The sequence below is a fragment of the Trifolium pratense genome, linkage group LG4, assembly GCF_020283565.1.
Source record: "Trifolium pratense cultivar HEN17-A07 linkage group LG4, ARS_RC_1.1, whole genome shotgun sequence".
Classification (NCBI taxonomy): domain Eukaryota; kingdom Viridiplantae; phylum Streptophyta; class Magnoliopsida; order Fabales; family Fabaceae; genus Trifolium; species Trifolium pratense.
Genome location: NC_060062.1, coordinates 58,413,660 through 58,429,418, shown reverse-complemented (window position 1 = coordinate 58,429,418; position 15,759 = coordinate 58,413,660). Strand labels below are relative to the sequence as shown.

At 36.1% G+C, this 15,759-nt stretch overlaps 1 protein-coding gene across 1 annotated transcript; it reads right to left on the bottom strand.

Annotated features, from left to right (window-relative positions):
• Positions 1-13,130: 13,130 nt before the first annotated feature.
• Positions 13,131-13,616, bottom strand: LOC123923025 (secreted RxLR effector protein 161-like). The gene has a single exon (XM_045975675.1). It carries the CDS (start codon positions 13,614-13,616, stop codon positions 13,131-13,133), a length of 486 nt encoding a protein of 161 aa, XP_045831631.1.
• Positions 13,617-15,759: the final 2,143 nt, after the last annotated feature.

Below are 15,759 nucleotides of genomic sequence, written 5' to 3'. Positions count from 1 at the left end.
TTAAAACGAAGTGAAATATGGATCTCATTCTCACTAGAAAATCTTCCAACGGGATTTTCCGAATCAAATGTCGAGGGTCATTTGTTTTGAGTAAAATAGTGAGAGAGCATGTTTAATTAAAGGCCTAATTAAATGTGTATTAAAATTGTTCAATACTTATATTTTCACTTTTATAATTGTAGATCACCATGTCAAACACCAATACTTCGAACAACATTTTGCGAAGCATTCTTGACAAAGAGAAATTGTCTGGGACAAATTTTCTTGATTGGCATCGTAACTTGAGGATAGTCCTCATGCATGAGAAAAAGCTGTATGCTATTGAGGAACCCCAACCTAACCCTGAGGATGAACCTGCCGCCAATGCTCCAAAGGCACAAAGGGATGCTTATCAGAAGCGTCTTGATGATGCCATGGATGCAAAGTGCCTCATGCTGGCTACCATGACCTCTGAGCTTCAGAAGCAACATGAGGACATGAATGCGTTCGATATGATCGAACACTTGAAAACGCTCTATCAAGAGCAAGCCAGGATTGAGAGGTTTGAGGTTTCCAAAGCCCTGTTTTCAGCCAAGCTATCTGAGGGATCTCTAGTAAGTCCACATGTGCTCAAGATGATTGGGTACGTGGGGAACTTAGAAAAATTGGGATTTCCACTTGGAAATGAGCTTGCAACTGATCTGATCTTGCAATCGTTGCCGGAGAGTTTTAATCAGTTTGTTCTGAACTTCACCATGTCGAACATGGAGAAGACTCTGCCACAACTGCTAGGCATGTTGAGGCAAGCTGAGCAGAACATGAAAACAAAAGGGAAGTCCAACCATGTTCTTATGATTGGCAATGGAAACAAAGGGAAGGGCAACAAAGGGAAGGGAGGCAAAGGGAAGGGCAAGGAAGTTGCCAAACCCAAACCTACCCTAAAGCTTTGAAGCCCACTGGGGGAGTTGCAAAGGAGGGTAGGTGCTTCCACTGTAACAAGACTGGACATTGGAAGAGGAACTGCCCAAAATACCTGGAAGATAAAAAGAATGGAGTAGAGAGCTCCAATTCAGCAGGTATCTTTGTTATTGAAATTAATTTATCTACTTCTTCTACATGGGTATTAGATACCGGATGTGGTTCTCACATTTGTACTAATGTGCAGGGGCTGCAAAGGAGTAGAGGATTGGCTAAAGGTGAAGTCGACCTACGAGTGGGAAATGGAGCAAGAGTTGCCGCATTAGCTGTAGGAGTTTATAATTTGACTTTACCTTCTGGTTTAATAATACAGTTAGAGAACTGTTTTTATGTACCTGCCATTAGCAGGAATATTATTTCTGTTTCTTGTTTGGATAAACTTGGCTTTTCATTTATAATAAAGAACGATAGTTGCTCCATTTATTTAAATGATATCTTTTATGCCACAGCACAAATGAGTAATGGATTATATATTCTTGATCTTGAAATGCCAATATATAACATTGATACAAAAAGGATTAAACCTAATGAGTTAAATCCTACATACCTTTGGCACTGTCGTTTAGGCCATATAAATGAGAAACGCATTTCCAAGCTCCATAAAGATGGGCTCTTGGATTCATTTGATTATGAATCTTTTGAAACATGCAGATCTTGTTTATTGGGAAAAATGACAAAGACCCCATTCACTGGTAAAGGTGAAAGGGCAAGTGATCTTTTGGCTCTCATACATACTGATGTATGTGGACCATTGAACACACACGCTAGAGGAGGTTTTCAATACTTCATCACATTTACTGATGACTACAGTAGATATGGATATGTGTATCTAATGAAGCATAAATCCGAATCCTTTGAAAAGTTCAAAGAATTTAAAAATGAAGTACAAAACCAACTAGGAAAGAGAATCAAAATCCTTCGATCAGATCGAGGAGGTGAATATTTAAGCCTAGAGTTTGATGACCATCTAAAAGAGTGTGGGATCTTATCCCAACTCACTCCTCCTGGAACACCACAATGGAATGGTGTGTCTGAGAGAAGAAACCGAACCTTGTTGGACATGGTGCGGTCTATGATGAGTCACGCTGATCTTCCAAACTCCTTTTGGGGACACGCCCTATTAACAGCAGCTTATACACTTAACCGTGTTCCTTCTAAAACGGTTGAAAAGACACCATATGAGATGTGGAGTGGCAAGAAACCACATATGTCTTACTTAAAGATTTGGGGTTGCGAAGTTTATGTAAAACGTCAAATTTCTACTAAACTTGAACCTAAATCTGACAAGTGCTTCTTTGTGGGATATCCAAAAGAGACAAAAGGATATCACTTCTACAATCCTTCTGAGGGCAAAGTGTTTGTCGCTCGAACAGGAGTATTCCTAGAAAAAGACTTTGTTTCCAAAGGAATAAGTGGGAGGAAAGTAGATCTTGAAGAAATTCACGATCCACAAAGTAATGACACACCAATGGAGGAACAAGAGCGGGATGCACAAGATGTTGTGACAGAGAATCCTGCTCATATAACACAAGAACCACGTAGGTCCAACAGGATACGTCAAGAACCTGAAAGATATGGATATCTCATATCGGAACAAGGTGATGTATTACTCATGGATCAAGATGAGCCTGTGACTTACCAAGAGGCCATTACTGGCCCTGAATCTGAGAAGTGGCTTGAAGCCATGAAATCTGAAATGGATTCCATGTACACAAATCAAGTTTGGAACTTGGTGGAGGCTCCTGATGGGATTAAACCCATAGGATGCAAGTGGGTCTTTAAGAAGAAGACTGACATGGATGGAAAGGTACAGACCTACAAAGCGCAATTGGTTGCTAAAGGTTTCAAACAAATTCATGGGGTAGACTATGATGAAACATTTTCACCAGTTGCGATGATCAAATCCATTCGGATCTTACTTGCCATCGCTGCATACTATGATTATGAAATCTGGCAGATGGATGTAAAAACTGCCTTCCTTAATGGGAGTCTCCTTGAGGATGTGTATATGACACAACCTGAAGGCTTTTGCATTCCAGGAGAAGCCAAAAGGATATGCAAATTACAGCGGTCAATCTACGGATTGAAGCAAGCTTCCAGAAGTTGGAATCTTCGTTTTGATGAAACTGTAAAACAGTACGGATTCATTCAAAATGAAGATGAGCCTTGTGTTTACAAGAAGGTTAGTGGGAGCATAGTCGCATTCCTAGTATTATATGTAGATGACATATTACTAATAGGAAACGACATCCCTACCTTGCAACAAATTAAAACTTGGTTAGGGAATTGCTTTTCTATGAAAGATCTGGGTGAAGCAGCCTATATATTAGGAATAAGAATCTATAGAGATAGATCACAAAAACTGCTTGGCCTGAGCCAGAGTACATACATAGATAAAGTGTTAAGACGCTTTAATATGCATGATTCCAAGAAAGGATTCATTCCTATGCAACATGGCCTATGTCTTTCAAAGACACAGTCTCCTTCATCTAAGGAAGAAAGAGACCGCATGAGTAAGATCCCTTATGCATCGGCTATAGGATCTATCATGTATGCCATGATATGTACTCGACCAGATGTTTCATATGCCTTAAGCGCAACAAGCCGTTATCAGTCTGATCCTGGTGAGGCTCATTGGGTGGCTGTCAAGAACATCCTTAAATACTTAAGGAGGACTAAAGACTCATTCCTAATATATGGAGGCCAAGAAGAGCTAAATGTAATTGGTTACACTGATGCTAGCTTCCAAACAGATAGGGATGACTTTAGGTCGCAATCAGGCTATGTGTTTTGCATAAATGGTGGCGCTGTGAGCTGGAAGAGTTCAAAGCAAGATACAGTTGCTGATTCTACAACCGAAGCTGAGTACATCGCTGCATCAAATGCAGCAAAGGAAGCTGTTTGGATAAAGAAGTTCATTACTGAACTTGGCATATTCCCTAGCATTGTGGATCCCATTGAATTATTTTGTGACAACAATGGTGCAATCGCACAAGCTAAGGAACCTAGATCTCACCAAAAGTCCAAACACATACTCAGGCGCTATCATCTTATTCGAGAAATAATTGATAGAGGAGATGTGAAAATATGCAGAGTACCAACACTTGACAATGCTGCTGATCCACTTACAAAGCCTCTTGCTCAGCCGAAGCATGAGGGCCACACTAGGGGCATAGGTATTAGGAGTATGCCTGATTGGCTCTAGTGCTAGTGGGAGATTGTTGGTGTAAGCCCTAGAGGCCAATTATTTATAATTGCATAATAAATGTATTGAATAATTTACTTATTAAAATAAGGCTTTTCTTTATTATGTTTATGTGTTAAATAATAATAGAGTCCCTAGAATAGTAAGTTCATTGTATGGAACGTTAAGTATGACTTAATCATGAGATTCCATTAAATATAAGAACACTATTCTTAAACATATCCATAGTCAAGCTTTATTGTGAAATGGGATAACGTTAAGGCATAAAGACTATTATGTTGATAGACTGATGATCATATCTCACTGATCATGGATAATGAGTTATCAAGTCTTCACATAGATATAAATGTTAAGGGTAACTTTATATCGGATTGACCCACCATGAGAATACTACATAGAGTGTTATGAAATGTCATAAGTTTTCTCATAGTGATAAAAGGTGTATTCCACCCTTCGACCTGAAACCACTATGTACCCTAGATGCAGGAGTGTAATACCTTGTTGCCATTCAAACGTTATCCGTAACTGGATAATTATAAAGTTGGTTGATGGGTATCCCACTAATCATGCTGAGGGACATGAGTGACCTAGATGGAATTTGTCCCTCCTACATAACGGGAGATATGTCTATGGGCCCAATATTGAACTAGACAAGGATGACATACTATGCCTTGTGTTCAATATAGACATGAGGACAAAAGGGTAATTGTGCACAAGATATTTATCACGGAAAGGTTAGTCAGATCACGTGACATTCCTGTGACTTGGGTAACAGTGATGTGTTGCTAGATACCGCTCACTGTTTATAATATTACGATTAATATTATTGCCAACGTCATAAGAACCTACAGGGTCACACACATAAGGACAGTTAAGAAGGGAAAAATAAGTAAGACTTATTGTGGGGGTGCAGTTAGTGAAAAACGGTTATTGGGCTTAAGAAGCCCAATTTCGTGTAAACTAAAGACCTCATAAGAAACTCTATAAATAGAGCCTTATGAAGTTCAGTAGTTACGTTTTGAAACCCTAACTGAGTTTAGAAAAATTCTGAATTTCTCTAAACCCTAAACCGCACAAAATTCCCTCAGCCTTCATCCAAGAACAGCTAGCACTGTGAGATCGAAGGTTCCTGTTCGTGTGGACCAAGTGGAGGTGCTGCAAGTGCGGTGCTTGTGATCAAGAAAGACGGCCACAGATTTGTTCTTCAAAGGTAATATTCTAGACCTGATCATGCTCATTCACAAGAATCCATTGATGGGAAATTTTAATTTTAAAATTCCGCTGCGTTTATAAAAGTGTTTTATGAAACGATTTCCCAACAGAACCAACCTCCGCTCTCTTCACCTCCTATCCTTAAGATGTCGCGCCACCAAATGGATTGAACTCTAACATTCTTGTTGACATCCAGAAGAAAATTTCCAGCCATTGACCCATATCTATACACCAGTAACTTGCACCACAAAGTGTTATCTTCACTAAGCCCTCTCCACTTCCATTTGCATAGTAAAGCTTGATTGAACAAATCAAGATTCTTAATACCCAAACCTCCTTTATCTTTTGGGAGACATATAGTATCCCAACTAACCCAACACATCTTGTTGTTGTCCAAGCTCCCACCCCATAAAAACTTGCGTTGGATACTTGTTAATTCTTTTAAAACACAAGCAGGTGCTTTAAAAAAAGAGAAAAAGTATAGCGGAAGACTAGATAAAACTGAATTGATGAGGGTAACTCTTCCACCGATGGACAAGTTTCGGCTGTTCCAAATACTAAGGCGTTTCTTCATATTATCCACAATAGGGTTCCACGTTAATTTTCTCCTTGGATTGGCACCAACTGGAATACCTAAGAAACGAAAAGGGATGGACTCTACACCACAATGAAGAAAAGTTGAAGCAGCGTTCAAGAAAGTAGCATCCAAGTTAATCCCATATAGCTTGCTTTTAAAGAAATTAACTTTCAGACCAGAGACTAACTCAAAGCTTCGCAACACAGTTTTTATAGACCATAAATTGTCCCAATTCCCTTCACCAATCAAAATTGTGTCATCTGCAAATTGAAGAGTATGGAAGAGTAGTTCGTCGCAGATCTTATAACCATGGAACATTCCATTACCAACAGCCTTTTGCATCATCCCTGTAAGACCCTCGGCTGCTATCAAGAAGAGAAAAGGAGATAACGGATCACCTTGTCTCAAACCTTTGCCAACCACGAAATCCTCAGTAGGACTACCATTGACTAGAACCGACATTGAGCTATTAAAGATACAAGCTCTTATCCACTTAATCCAACCAAGCGCAAAACCCATGCGAAGCATCATATACTCCAAAAAAGACCAATTTACAGTATCATAGGCTCTTTCAAAATCTACTTTCAGCAGTAAACATTTATCTTTCCTTCTCTTCGCCAAGTCGATCAATTCATTCACAATCATAACCCCATCTAAAATTTGTCTGTTAGGGAGAAAAGCTGATTGACACTCTGAAATCAATTTTCCTAGAACCTGTTTTAATCTTGCCGCCAAAACCTTTGATACAATTTTATACAAGCACCCTACCAAGCAGATTGGCCTATAATCTGACAAGACCTGTGGATGATCCTTTTTTGGTATGAGAGCCAAAAAAGATGCAGTGATTGCCTTAGGTAGAATAGCTTGACTATGAAATTCATGAAGAAAATTCATGATATCTTCTTGGAGAATATCCCAACACGCTTTCAAAAAGTTGAAGTTAAAACCATCGGGTCCTGGGCATTTGTTCCCATCACAACTCCAAACCACATCGCGAACTTCATCAACAGAGAAAGGTGCTAAAAGAGAAATATTATCAGACTCTGATAAAGTTTTAAAGTGGATACTAGTGAAATGTCTCAAAATGTTAATAAACAAGGGTACATTCTTATGATTAATCATGATTAATTAAGCTAATCATGGGATGATTCCTCCACTAAACAATTTTGTTCTTTTTGTCTTTCAAAACCTATAAAATTTGTACTACACATAAGATGTTAATTGTGTTACTACGATCAAGATTGTCTGCTGTCCAATATTCACGTTGTCTTAGGCAGTAATAAATCTGGACTGTTAATTGGAAATCAAACTGTCTAGATCACTTACACAATAAAATAATCTAGACTGTCTATCAGATCGAACGGTTAAAAGTTATAACTACATGACACAATTATAGCATGAAATCCTTTTCAGTGTTAGTATAGACAAAGACATAAAGTGAAATAAGCCACTATGTTTTATCTAGTAGTGAGGGGTTTGAGTAATATGTTATAGGTCTTGGTTCAATGTGAGCCCAATGTAAAACAAAGAAGAAGAAAAAAAATAAAATGAATATCTCTTTTGATAGATATATTAATTCACTCTCACCATTGAACACGAGTCTTTTGGTGTCCCTACACTGCTGAATATAGCATATACCAATGGTGAACAAAACCTTACGATTTGTTTCGTATTGTTTCTTATAATAAGATGCTTAGGGGACAAATACAGTGATTCTTGCATGTCACGGATATATACCAGGCTGGAATATTAGTCAGAAAAATACTTATATACTTGCTTGAAACAATGAAACTCAATTAAATGGCCTAAAGTACTTTGTGATAGATTACGTGTCGAAATTTAAAAATTGAAATCCTTGTAGAAGTAATCAAATGGAAATAGGAAACGAAATTGGAATTAAATATCCGTAATACCTCCGGCTATTGCTCTTGTTTAAGACCGTTCTTGTCTGAGGATTGTTGTTGCTTATGCTTGCTTAAGGATGTTAAAGCTCTTCTAAACCATCTACAATCTCCCTTAAATAGTGCAAGTTACTGAATAGAGATATGAGGCTTAGGGAACCAAAACAAGGTTGCACTCTATTTATAATTTTTGTCCATCACAAAAATATTGCAATCATAACTGCCACACTATCTTTATGGGCGGTTACTATATTTGAGGGAAAGAATAAAGACCACAATTTAGGTTTAATGAATAATTACCACAATATGCACTTAGTAGCAATTACCCCTTATTTAAATTAAAAAATAAATAAAAGGAGATCTAACATGAGTTATATCTTGATTGGTAACTTTGCTGTAGACTAATACTTAAAAGTTACTTGAATGTCTGTACCAAAAAAAATAAAAAATTACTTGAATGTCCAACAATAATAATAGACAACGAGAGCTGTATTGTTGTCTTTATTTGTAACCTTGTTTGGTCTTATTGGCACGCCTTGTGCTAAAAGACTATTATCTATATATATATATCTCATTTTGGCTTGTTCAAAAAAATAATAATAGACAACGAAGGCTCATGAAAATAAGGAAAAATATAATATATGAGTTGTGTTTTGAGGCAGACAAATAAGCGAGAGGAAGAATTGTGAAAAGGTATACCGATTAAAAAGATACTAGGATTGCTTATACAAATAAAAAACAAAAAAATACCAAGGATTTCAAAAATTATGATGATTTTAATATAAATGGAGAACAGATAGCATTTAAATGAAGGAGTGCTGCTTACATGAAAATATAGAAAATTGTATAAGGGTTGACCCTTGAGGTTAGCTTAATATATATAACATTAATGCAATTATTTTATTTCATTGTGGAAAAATTTATGTTGTTAATTGACACTTTTATCGTAAATCAAATAGTAAGAATTATGATTGTAAAAAAAAAAGTAAGAATAATAGAACAAATAATAATAATAACCAAACTAAACAGTTCAAACAAAAATAAAATCAACCAATAACGAATGTAGAACAAACAGACCAAATACACTAATATAAATACGCTAATATCTATGGAGAAAATTTGGTTGGAACGGGAGAATCCACCTAATGTATTCCACAAGTTTTCCAACGAAGATTAATTATCATTAACGAAGGTGAAAATTTCATACCAATATCATGATAACCCAAAAAAATACACTAATATCAGTTGTCCAATTCCGCACTAAATTGGCATGTGTATTTAGGGGGGGGGGGGGGGGGGGGGGGTTGAAAACAATTCTCCAATCTTTTGTTAATAAATCTTTATAAGATTGCATTCAAAAAAAAAAAAAATCTTTATAAGATAAAAAATAAAGTTATCAGCAATTAGTTTCAAGAGCTCAGCAAGAGCAAGCCCTAATTTTTATCCTTTTCCTCATCCTCAACTTCAATGATAAAAAAAAAAAAAGAGAATAAGCTTAGATCATTCCTCAACTTCAATGATATATTGTTAATAAATAAAAAAACAACTCTCCTATATATGTATATTCGGGGAGGAAACAACTCTCCAATCTATTATTAATAAATTTTTATAAGAGAAAAAAAATAAAGTTAACGGCAATTAGTTTCAAGAATTCAACAAGAGCAAATCTAATTTTTACCCTTTTCCTCAACTTCAATGATAAAAAAAAAAAGAGAATAAGCTTAGATCATTCCTCAACTTCAATGATATATTGTTAATAAATAAAAAAACAACTCTCCTATATATGTATATTCGGGGAGGAAACAACTCTCCAATCTATTATTAATAAATTTTTATAAGAGAAAAAAATAAAGTTAACGGCAATTAGTTTCAAGAATTCAACAAGAGCAAATCTAATTTTTACCCTTTTCCTCAACTTCAATGATAAAAAAAAAAAAGAGAATAAGCTTAGATCATTCCTCAACTTCAATGATATATTGTTAATAAATAAAAAAACAACTCTCCTATATATGTATATTCGGGGAGGAAACAACTCTCCAATCTATTATTAATAAAATTTTTATAAGAGAAAAAAATAAAGTTAACGGCAATTAGTTTCAAGAATTCAACAAGAGCAAATCTAATTTTTACCCTTTTCTTCAACTTCAATGATAAAAAAAAAAAAGAGAATAAGCTTAGATCATTCCTCAACTTCAATGATATATTGTTAATAAATAAAAAAACAACTCTCCTATATATGTATATTCGGGGAGGAAACAACTCTCCAATCTATTATTAATAAATTTTTATAAGAGAAAAAAATAAAGTTCACGGCAATTAGTTTCAAGAATTCAACAAGAGCAAATCTAATTTTTACCCTTTTCCTCAACTTCAATGATAAAAAAAAAAAGAATTAGAGAATAAGCTTAGATCATTCCTCCGATGAATCCTCTCACTATCCAATATGCTTTCCAATCTTAAAATTCCACCTAAAAGTCACTACTTCCACCCTTCTAAGCAATTTGGGACTTCATTTATTAGAATAGTGGAGATTGAACATTTTATAAGTGATAGGACCCATAAACCTAATACCTTAAGGTTTTTGGTAAAAGTGTGGTGTCCAACTCACTTGTATAGTTGCTTGAATCCAATGTGGATGATCCCCGGTTGCCCCTTCGTGACGCAATAGTGGTATCAAAGTCGATGGTTCGACGAAAGGTTCGATCGGCTCCTTGCATTGAGTACTTTATTAACGAGAGGGCCAATAAACCCAATGCCTTAAAATTTTGGATTAAGATATGATGTCCAACTCACTTATATCGTTGCTTTAAATTCAATATGAAGAATTTTAAATTAGCCTTAAATCATATATACATGATTATAGCATATCTACTTTAATTAAATAAAACAAAGAAAAGAATTGTGTACCTTGTAGTATGAGATATTGAATAAGAGAAGTAACTAGGGTTGAGAGTGTTATGTTAGGATCTCATCCCCAAAAGCTAGCTCAAAGGATGAGGTTGCCCTCACATATTTATACACTTCACATCCCGGAACCTAAGCAATGTGAGACTTCAAACAATCTCCAACAACACAACAACATATTCAACACCCTCCCTCACGCCTAGCGTGGTCCTAGGTCAGTGCCCACATTGCAGTCCTTAACCCGACTCTGATACCATGTTAAATATGCTGGCAAGCCTGGTCGGTTTGGTAATTGTCCTAAGCTATTACCTTTCGAACTCGGGTTCGATTGCTGGCAATGTTGTAGAACATTGCTTCATTATGTAGGTATTTTAAAATACCTCTTATATTCGTGACATGGTATCAGAGCCTATCGGGTCTATCGTTGGGCTTCCTACATCGTACACGCTTCAGCCCGGAGCGTGAGGGGGTGTGTTAGCGGCCAACACTCGGTGGGATTTAGTCCCACATCGGATAGATAGGATTCTTGATAAGAGTTTATAAAGAGGAGGCAATCCTCACCTTACAAGCCGGTTTTGTAAGAATGAGTTAGGCCTCGATATTCGTGACAGAGAGCTCTTCTACCTCTCACTGATGAGATAGAGCAGTTGTCAGAGTGTGTATCTTAACCCGATGAGATGGTTAACATATATACTCATCAGTGGAGGCAGAGACCTCTCAACAGACTTACTATGAGAAACGACCCAACCCATCACAACCCGTTCCTAAACACAGTCCGTTAATATAATTCATCAATATTAAGTGCTTAATAACAATAGACCATAATTTATATTAATAATAGTTCCTAATAATTGATTATTTTCAATCCATAATTGATTAATTAAATAATTAATCTTACACAATATAGATGATTTCATAGTTACTTCCTCATGCCCAATATATTACTTACACTAATTGCCTATAGTACTTCAGTGCAATCCTTGATGTAATTACATTCTTATCACTCTATGAATACAAATTTATTCTTAGTTTGAACTTTTTCTCTTTCATGACTTTTATCAAGATTTCTAACAACAATGAATTATGTGTTTGACTTTAAAATGGTAATAATAAAATTCAAACTGTTTTAATTGTTCTTAGAGTATGATGGATTGATAGTGTAAAAAACATTTTACACTAAAAGTTCTTTATGTTAGTACATGTGTATTATGTAGGCAAAAAAAAGCATATAGAATCAAATTAAAGAGAAACGTTGGTGTTGGAAGTTTGAAGATAGAGACACACTAATGTCACCATCCAGGTGATTCAATCCAACAATATTTTCTTTTCTTTCTTTTTTAATATTCAACTATATCATCAAGGAAGACTCTAAGTGCTTTTCTATATATATTAACCACTTAGGAAAGAATACATAGCTACATGTACAATATTTTCTCTTCGTGGGTCCAACTTTAATAAGCACCATTTAAATGTGGGGTTTAATCAATCAACTTATGTTCCCTTCTTCCAACACCGTAAGATAAAGACTAGATTTGTATGAGATAAGTTTTAGACAAGTAATTTTATGTGAATGTGAATGTGCTATTGTATGGTGTGAGAGCAAGAAAGTTTTGATGTGTGACACCATATACGAGTATATCACAAAGCACAAGTAGCCAATTGGATATATGCATGATACCCTTTTCTTTTCTTTTCTTTTCTTTTCTTTTCTTTTCTTTTCTTTTCTTTTCTTTTCTTTTCTTTTCAAAAGTGATTTTTATAAGCAAAGAATTTATTCAAGTATAAGGGAATTCTAGCAAGCAATCAAAGTTTTACATAGTCTAAAGTTATGATGTTAATTTGGTAGTTGAGGTGGAAGAATTTGTTGGAGAACAAGCACACACACTTTTTGTGTTATTGAAGAAGAGGAAAGAGATTTAGGAGAAAGAAAAGAGATTTTATTGATTTGTGAATATTGTGGAAAGTTTACAAGAGGTGTGTTTACACTTTATTCTAACTCCTACTTATAGAAAACAAAAGATAGGTGGTTAACTTGATAGGCAAGTAACCAACTAACCAACTACTAACTAACAAGTTAGTTACAACCAACTAACTTGAAATGAAACTAACTTTTAAACTAGGTTTGAACAATTATAAAACAACATGCTCCCTTAATTTTCAAACCTATGCAACATGTTCAACATCATGATCTAAGTTGGAACACACCAAGTGAATTCCTTAAGTTCAAAAATCTGTCAATCTTCAAACTCTTAGTCATAATATCTGCAACTTGTGAACCAGTAGCACAATGAATTACTTCCAAGCTACCTTGATTCACCTGCTCCCTCAAGAAGTGAAATCTGGCTTCTATATGTTTGCTTCTTCCATGCAGCACTTAATTTTTAGCTAAGTTTATTGCAGATTGATTGTCAATTTGTAGTGTAATTGGCTTCTTCACATTGATCTTCAATTCCTTAAGCACTGAGTTAATCCATAGGGCTTGACATGCTGCATAAGAACCAGCAATATATTCTGCTTCACACGAGGAAAGTGCAACTACTGGTTGCTTCCTTGAACACCAAGCAACTAAAGCATTCAAATACTTGAAGAAATAGCTAGTGGTACTCCTTCTATCCACTTTATCACCACACCAATCAGCATCTGAATAGCAAATTATCTCTGATTTTGCATTCACTGCTGACTTTGGAAAGAGAATTCCAAAATCTAGTGTGTCAGATATGTACCTCAATATTCTCATAGCAGCTTTCATATGAGATTGTCTAGGATCCTCCATAAATCTGCTAATCAAGCCAACTGCAAAGCATATGTCTAGCCTGCTATTGCACAAATATCTCAATGAACCAACAATCTGTTTGAACATTGTAGGATCCACTGTATCTTCACTTTCATTCTTTTCCAGCTTAAGATTTGTCTCCATTGGAGTTATAGCATAGGTACAAATCAGACATATTGAATCTCTTCAAAATCTCACCAGCATACTTTCTTTGATGTAGCATTAATCCTTTTGAAGTTTTCAAAAATTCAATTCCTAAGAAGTAAGAAATTTCTCCCAAATCTGTCATTTCAAATTCAGTCATCCTGACCGTTTTGAACTTCTCAATCTTAGCTATGTCACTCCCAGTTACTAAGAGATCATCAACATACAAACATATAAGAATGATGCTTGAAGTTGACTTTTGTACATAAACTCCATATTCTGACTTGCATTTGCTGAAACCTTGTTTCACAAGGAATCCATCAATTCTTTTGTTCCAGGCTCTTGGAACTTGCTTCAAACCATATAGGGCTTTCTTCAACCTGTATACCATGTTTTCTTTACCTTTTATCACAAAACCAGGAGGTTGAGTCACAAAAACTACTTCTTCTAATGGTCTATTTAGAAAAGCATATTTGACATCTAGATGGTACATAGGCCAATCTCTTGCATTTGCTATAGCTACTACCAGCCTTACAGTCTCAATTCTAGCAACAGGTGAGTAAACCTCTGAGTAATCCAGCACTTCTATTTGCAGATAACCTCTTGCAACCAATCTTGCTTTGTGCTTTGTTATGGAACCATCTGGGTTGAGCTTCAATTTGAACACCCATTTTACTGTTATTGCTTTCTTGCCTGATGGTAACTTGACTATCTCCCATGTCTGATTCTTCTCAATGGCACATAGTTCTTCCTCCATATCTTGCTTCCCTTTCATGTTATTCAGAGCTTCAATATGATTAACAGGTTCTGCTCCTGCTAGCAGTGCAAAGTGTACTAGATCACCATCTTCATTTACCTCATTATTATTTACCACATCACAATCTTGTAATCTGGCTGGAGTTTTTCTTGCCCTTGATGATCTGGCTCTGGTTCCAACTTCTGATGCTTCAGCATCTACTGCTTCTGAGGCTTCAGCATATGCTGCTTCTGCATCTGTCTCAGCATTCTGATCACTATCACCGTCTTCAGTTAAGCTTATCACTGGCTTGCTTGTACTGCTGCCAGATATCCAATCCAAACTCTTTGCTTCATCAACAATGACATCTCTACTCTATATCATTTTCTTTGTTGTTGGATTGTACAGTTTGTAGGCTCTAGTTACATGATAGCCTACTAGAATCATTGATTCACTTCTATCATCCAGCTTAGTTCTCCTTGCTTCTGATACATGCTTGTAGCACAATGCACCAAAACCTCTAAAGTGACTTACACTTGGCTTCTTGCCACTCCATATTTCTTCAGGTACATTGTCTTTGAGTTTCTTTGTAGGGCATCTGTTTAACACATACACTGGAGTACTTACAGCTTCACCCCAGAATGACTTAGGCAGATTTCTATGCTTCACCATGCATCTAGCCATGTCAAGTATTGTTTTGTTCCTTCTCTCAGCCAAACCATTGTGCTGAGGTGTGTATGGAGCTGTGACTTCATGTTCAATGCCATTCTCTTCACAAAATGACTCAAACCTCCTTGAAGTATACTCACCTCCTCCATCAGTTCTGAGAATCTTAATTCTCTTGCTGCATTGATTCTCTACCAAAGCCTTGAATCTTTTGAACACATCAAATGCCTCATCTTTTGACTGTATCAAGTAAACCCACATTTTTCTGCTGAATTCATCCACAAATGTTATGAAGTACCTGTTTCCACCAATCGATTTCACATCAAATGGTCCACACACATCTAAGTGTACAACTTCCAAAACATTTGCAGATCTTAATGGTAAAGATTTTTTGAAAACGTTCCTGGTTTGCTTGCCTGCTAAGCAACCCTCACAAATCTTATCTTGCATTTGAATTTTGGGCAGTCCTGCTACCATTTCCTTGCTTGCTAACTGGTTCAGATATTTAAAATTCAAATGGTCAAATCTCAAGTGCCACAACCAATTTTGTTTATCTTCTGACACAGCTTTCATGCATTCTACTGTAGCATTGTTGATCACAGTTTTGAAAGTTCTATTCTTAGCCAAAGGTGACCTCAATACTTACATGTTTGCAGGATCATAGAGTTCAAAGTTTTCATTCTT

Coding starts and splice junctions, on each gene's coding strand:
- LOC123923025 (XM_045975675.1), bottom strand. CDS start 13,616: ATGTTCAAACAGATTGTTGGTTCATTGAGATATTTGTGCAATAGCAGG.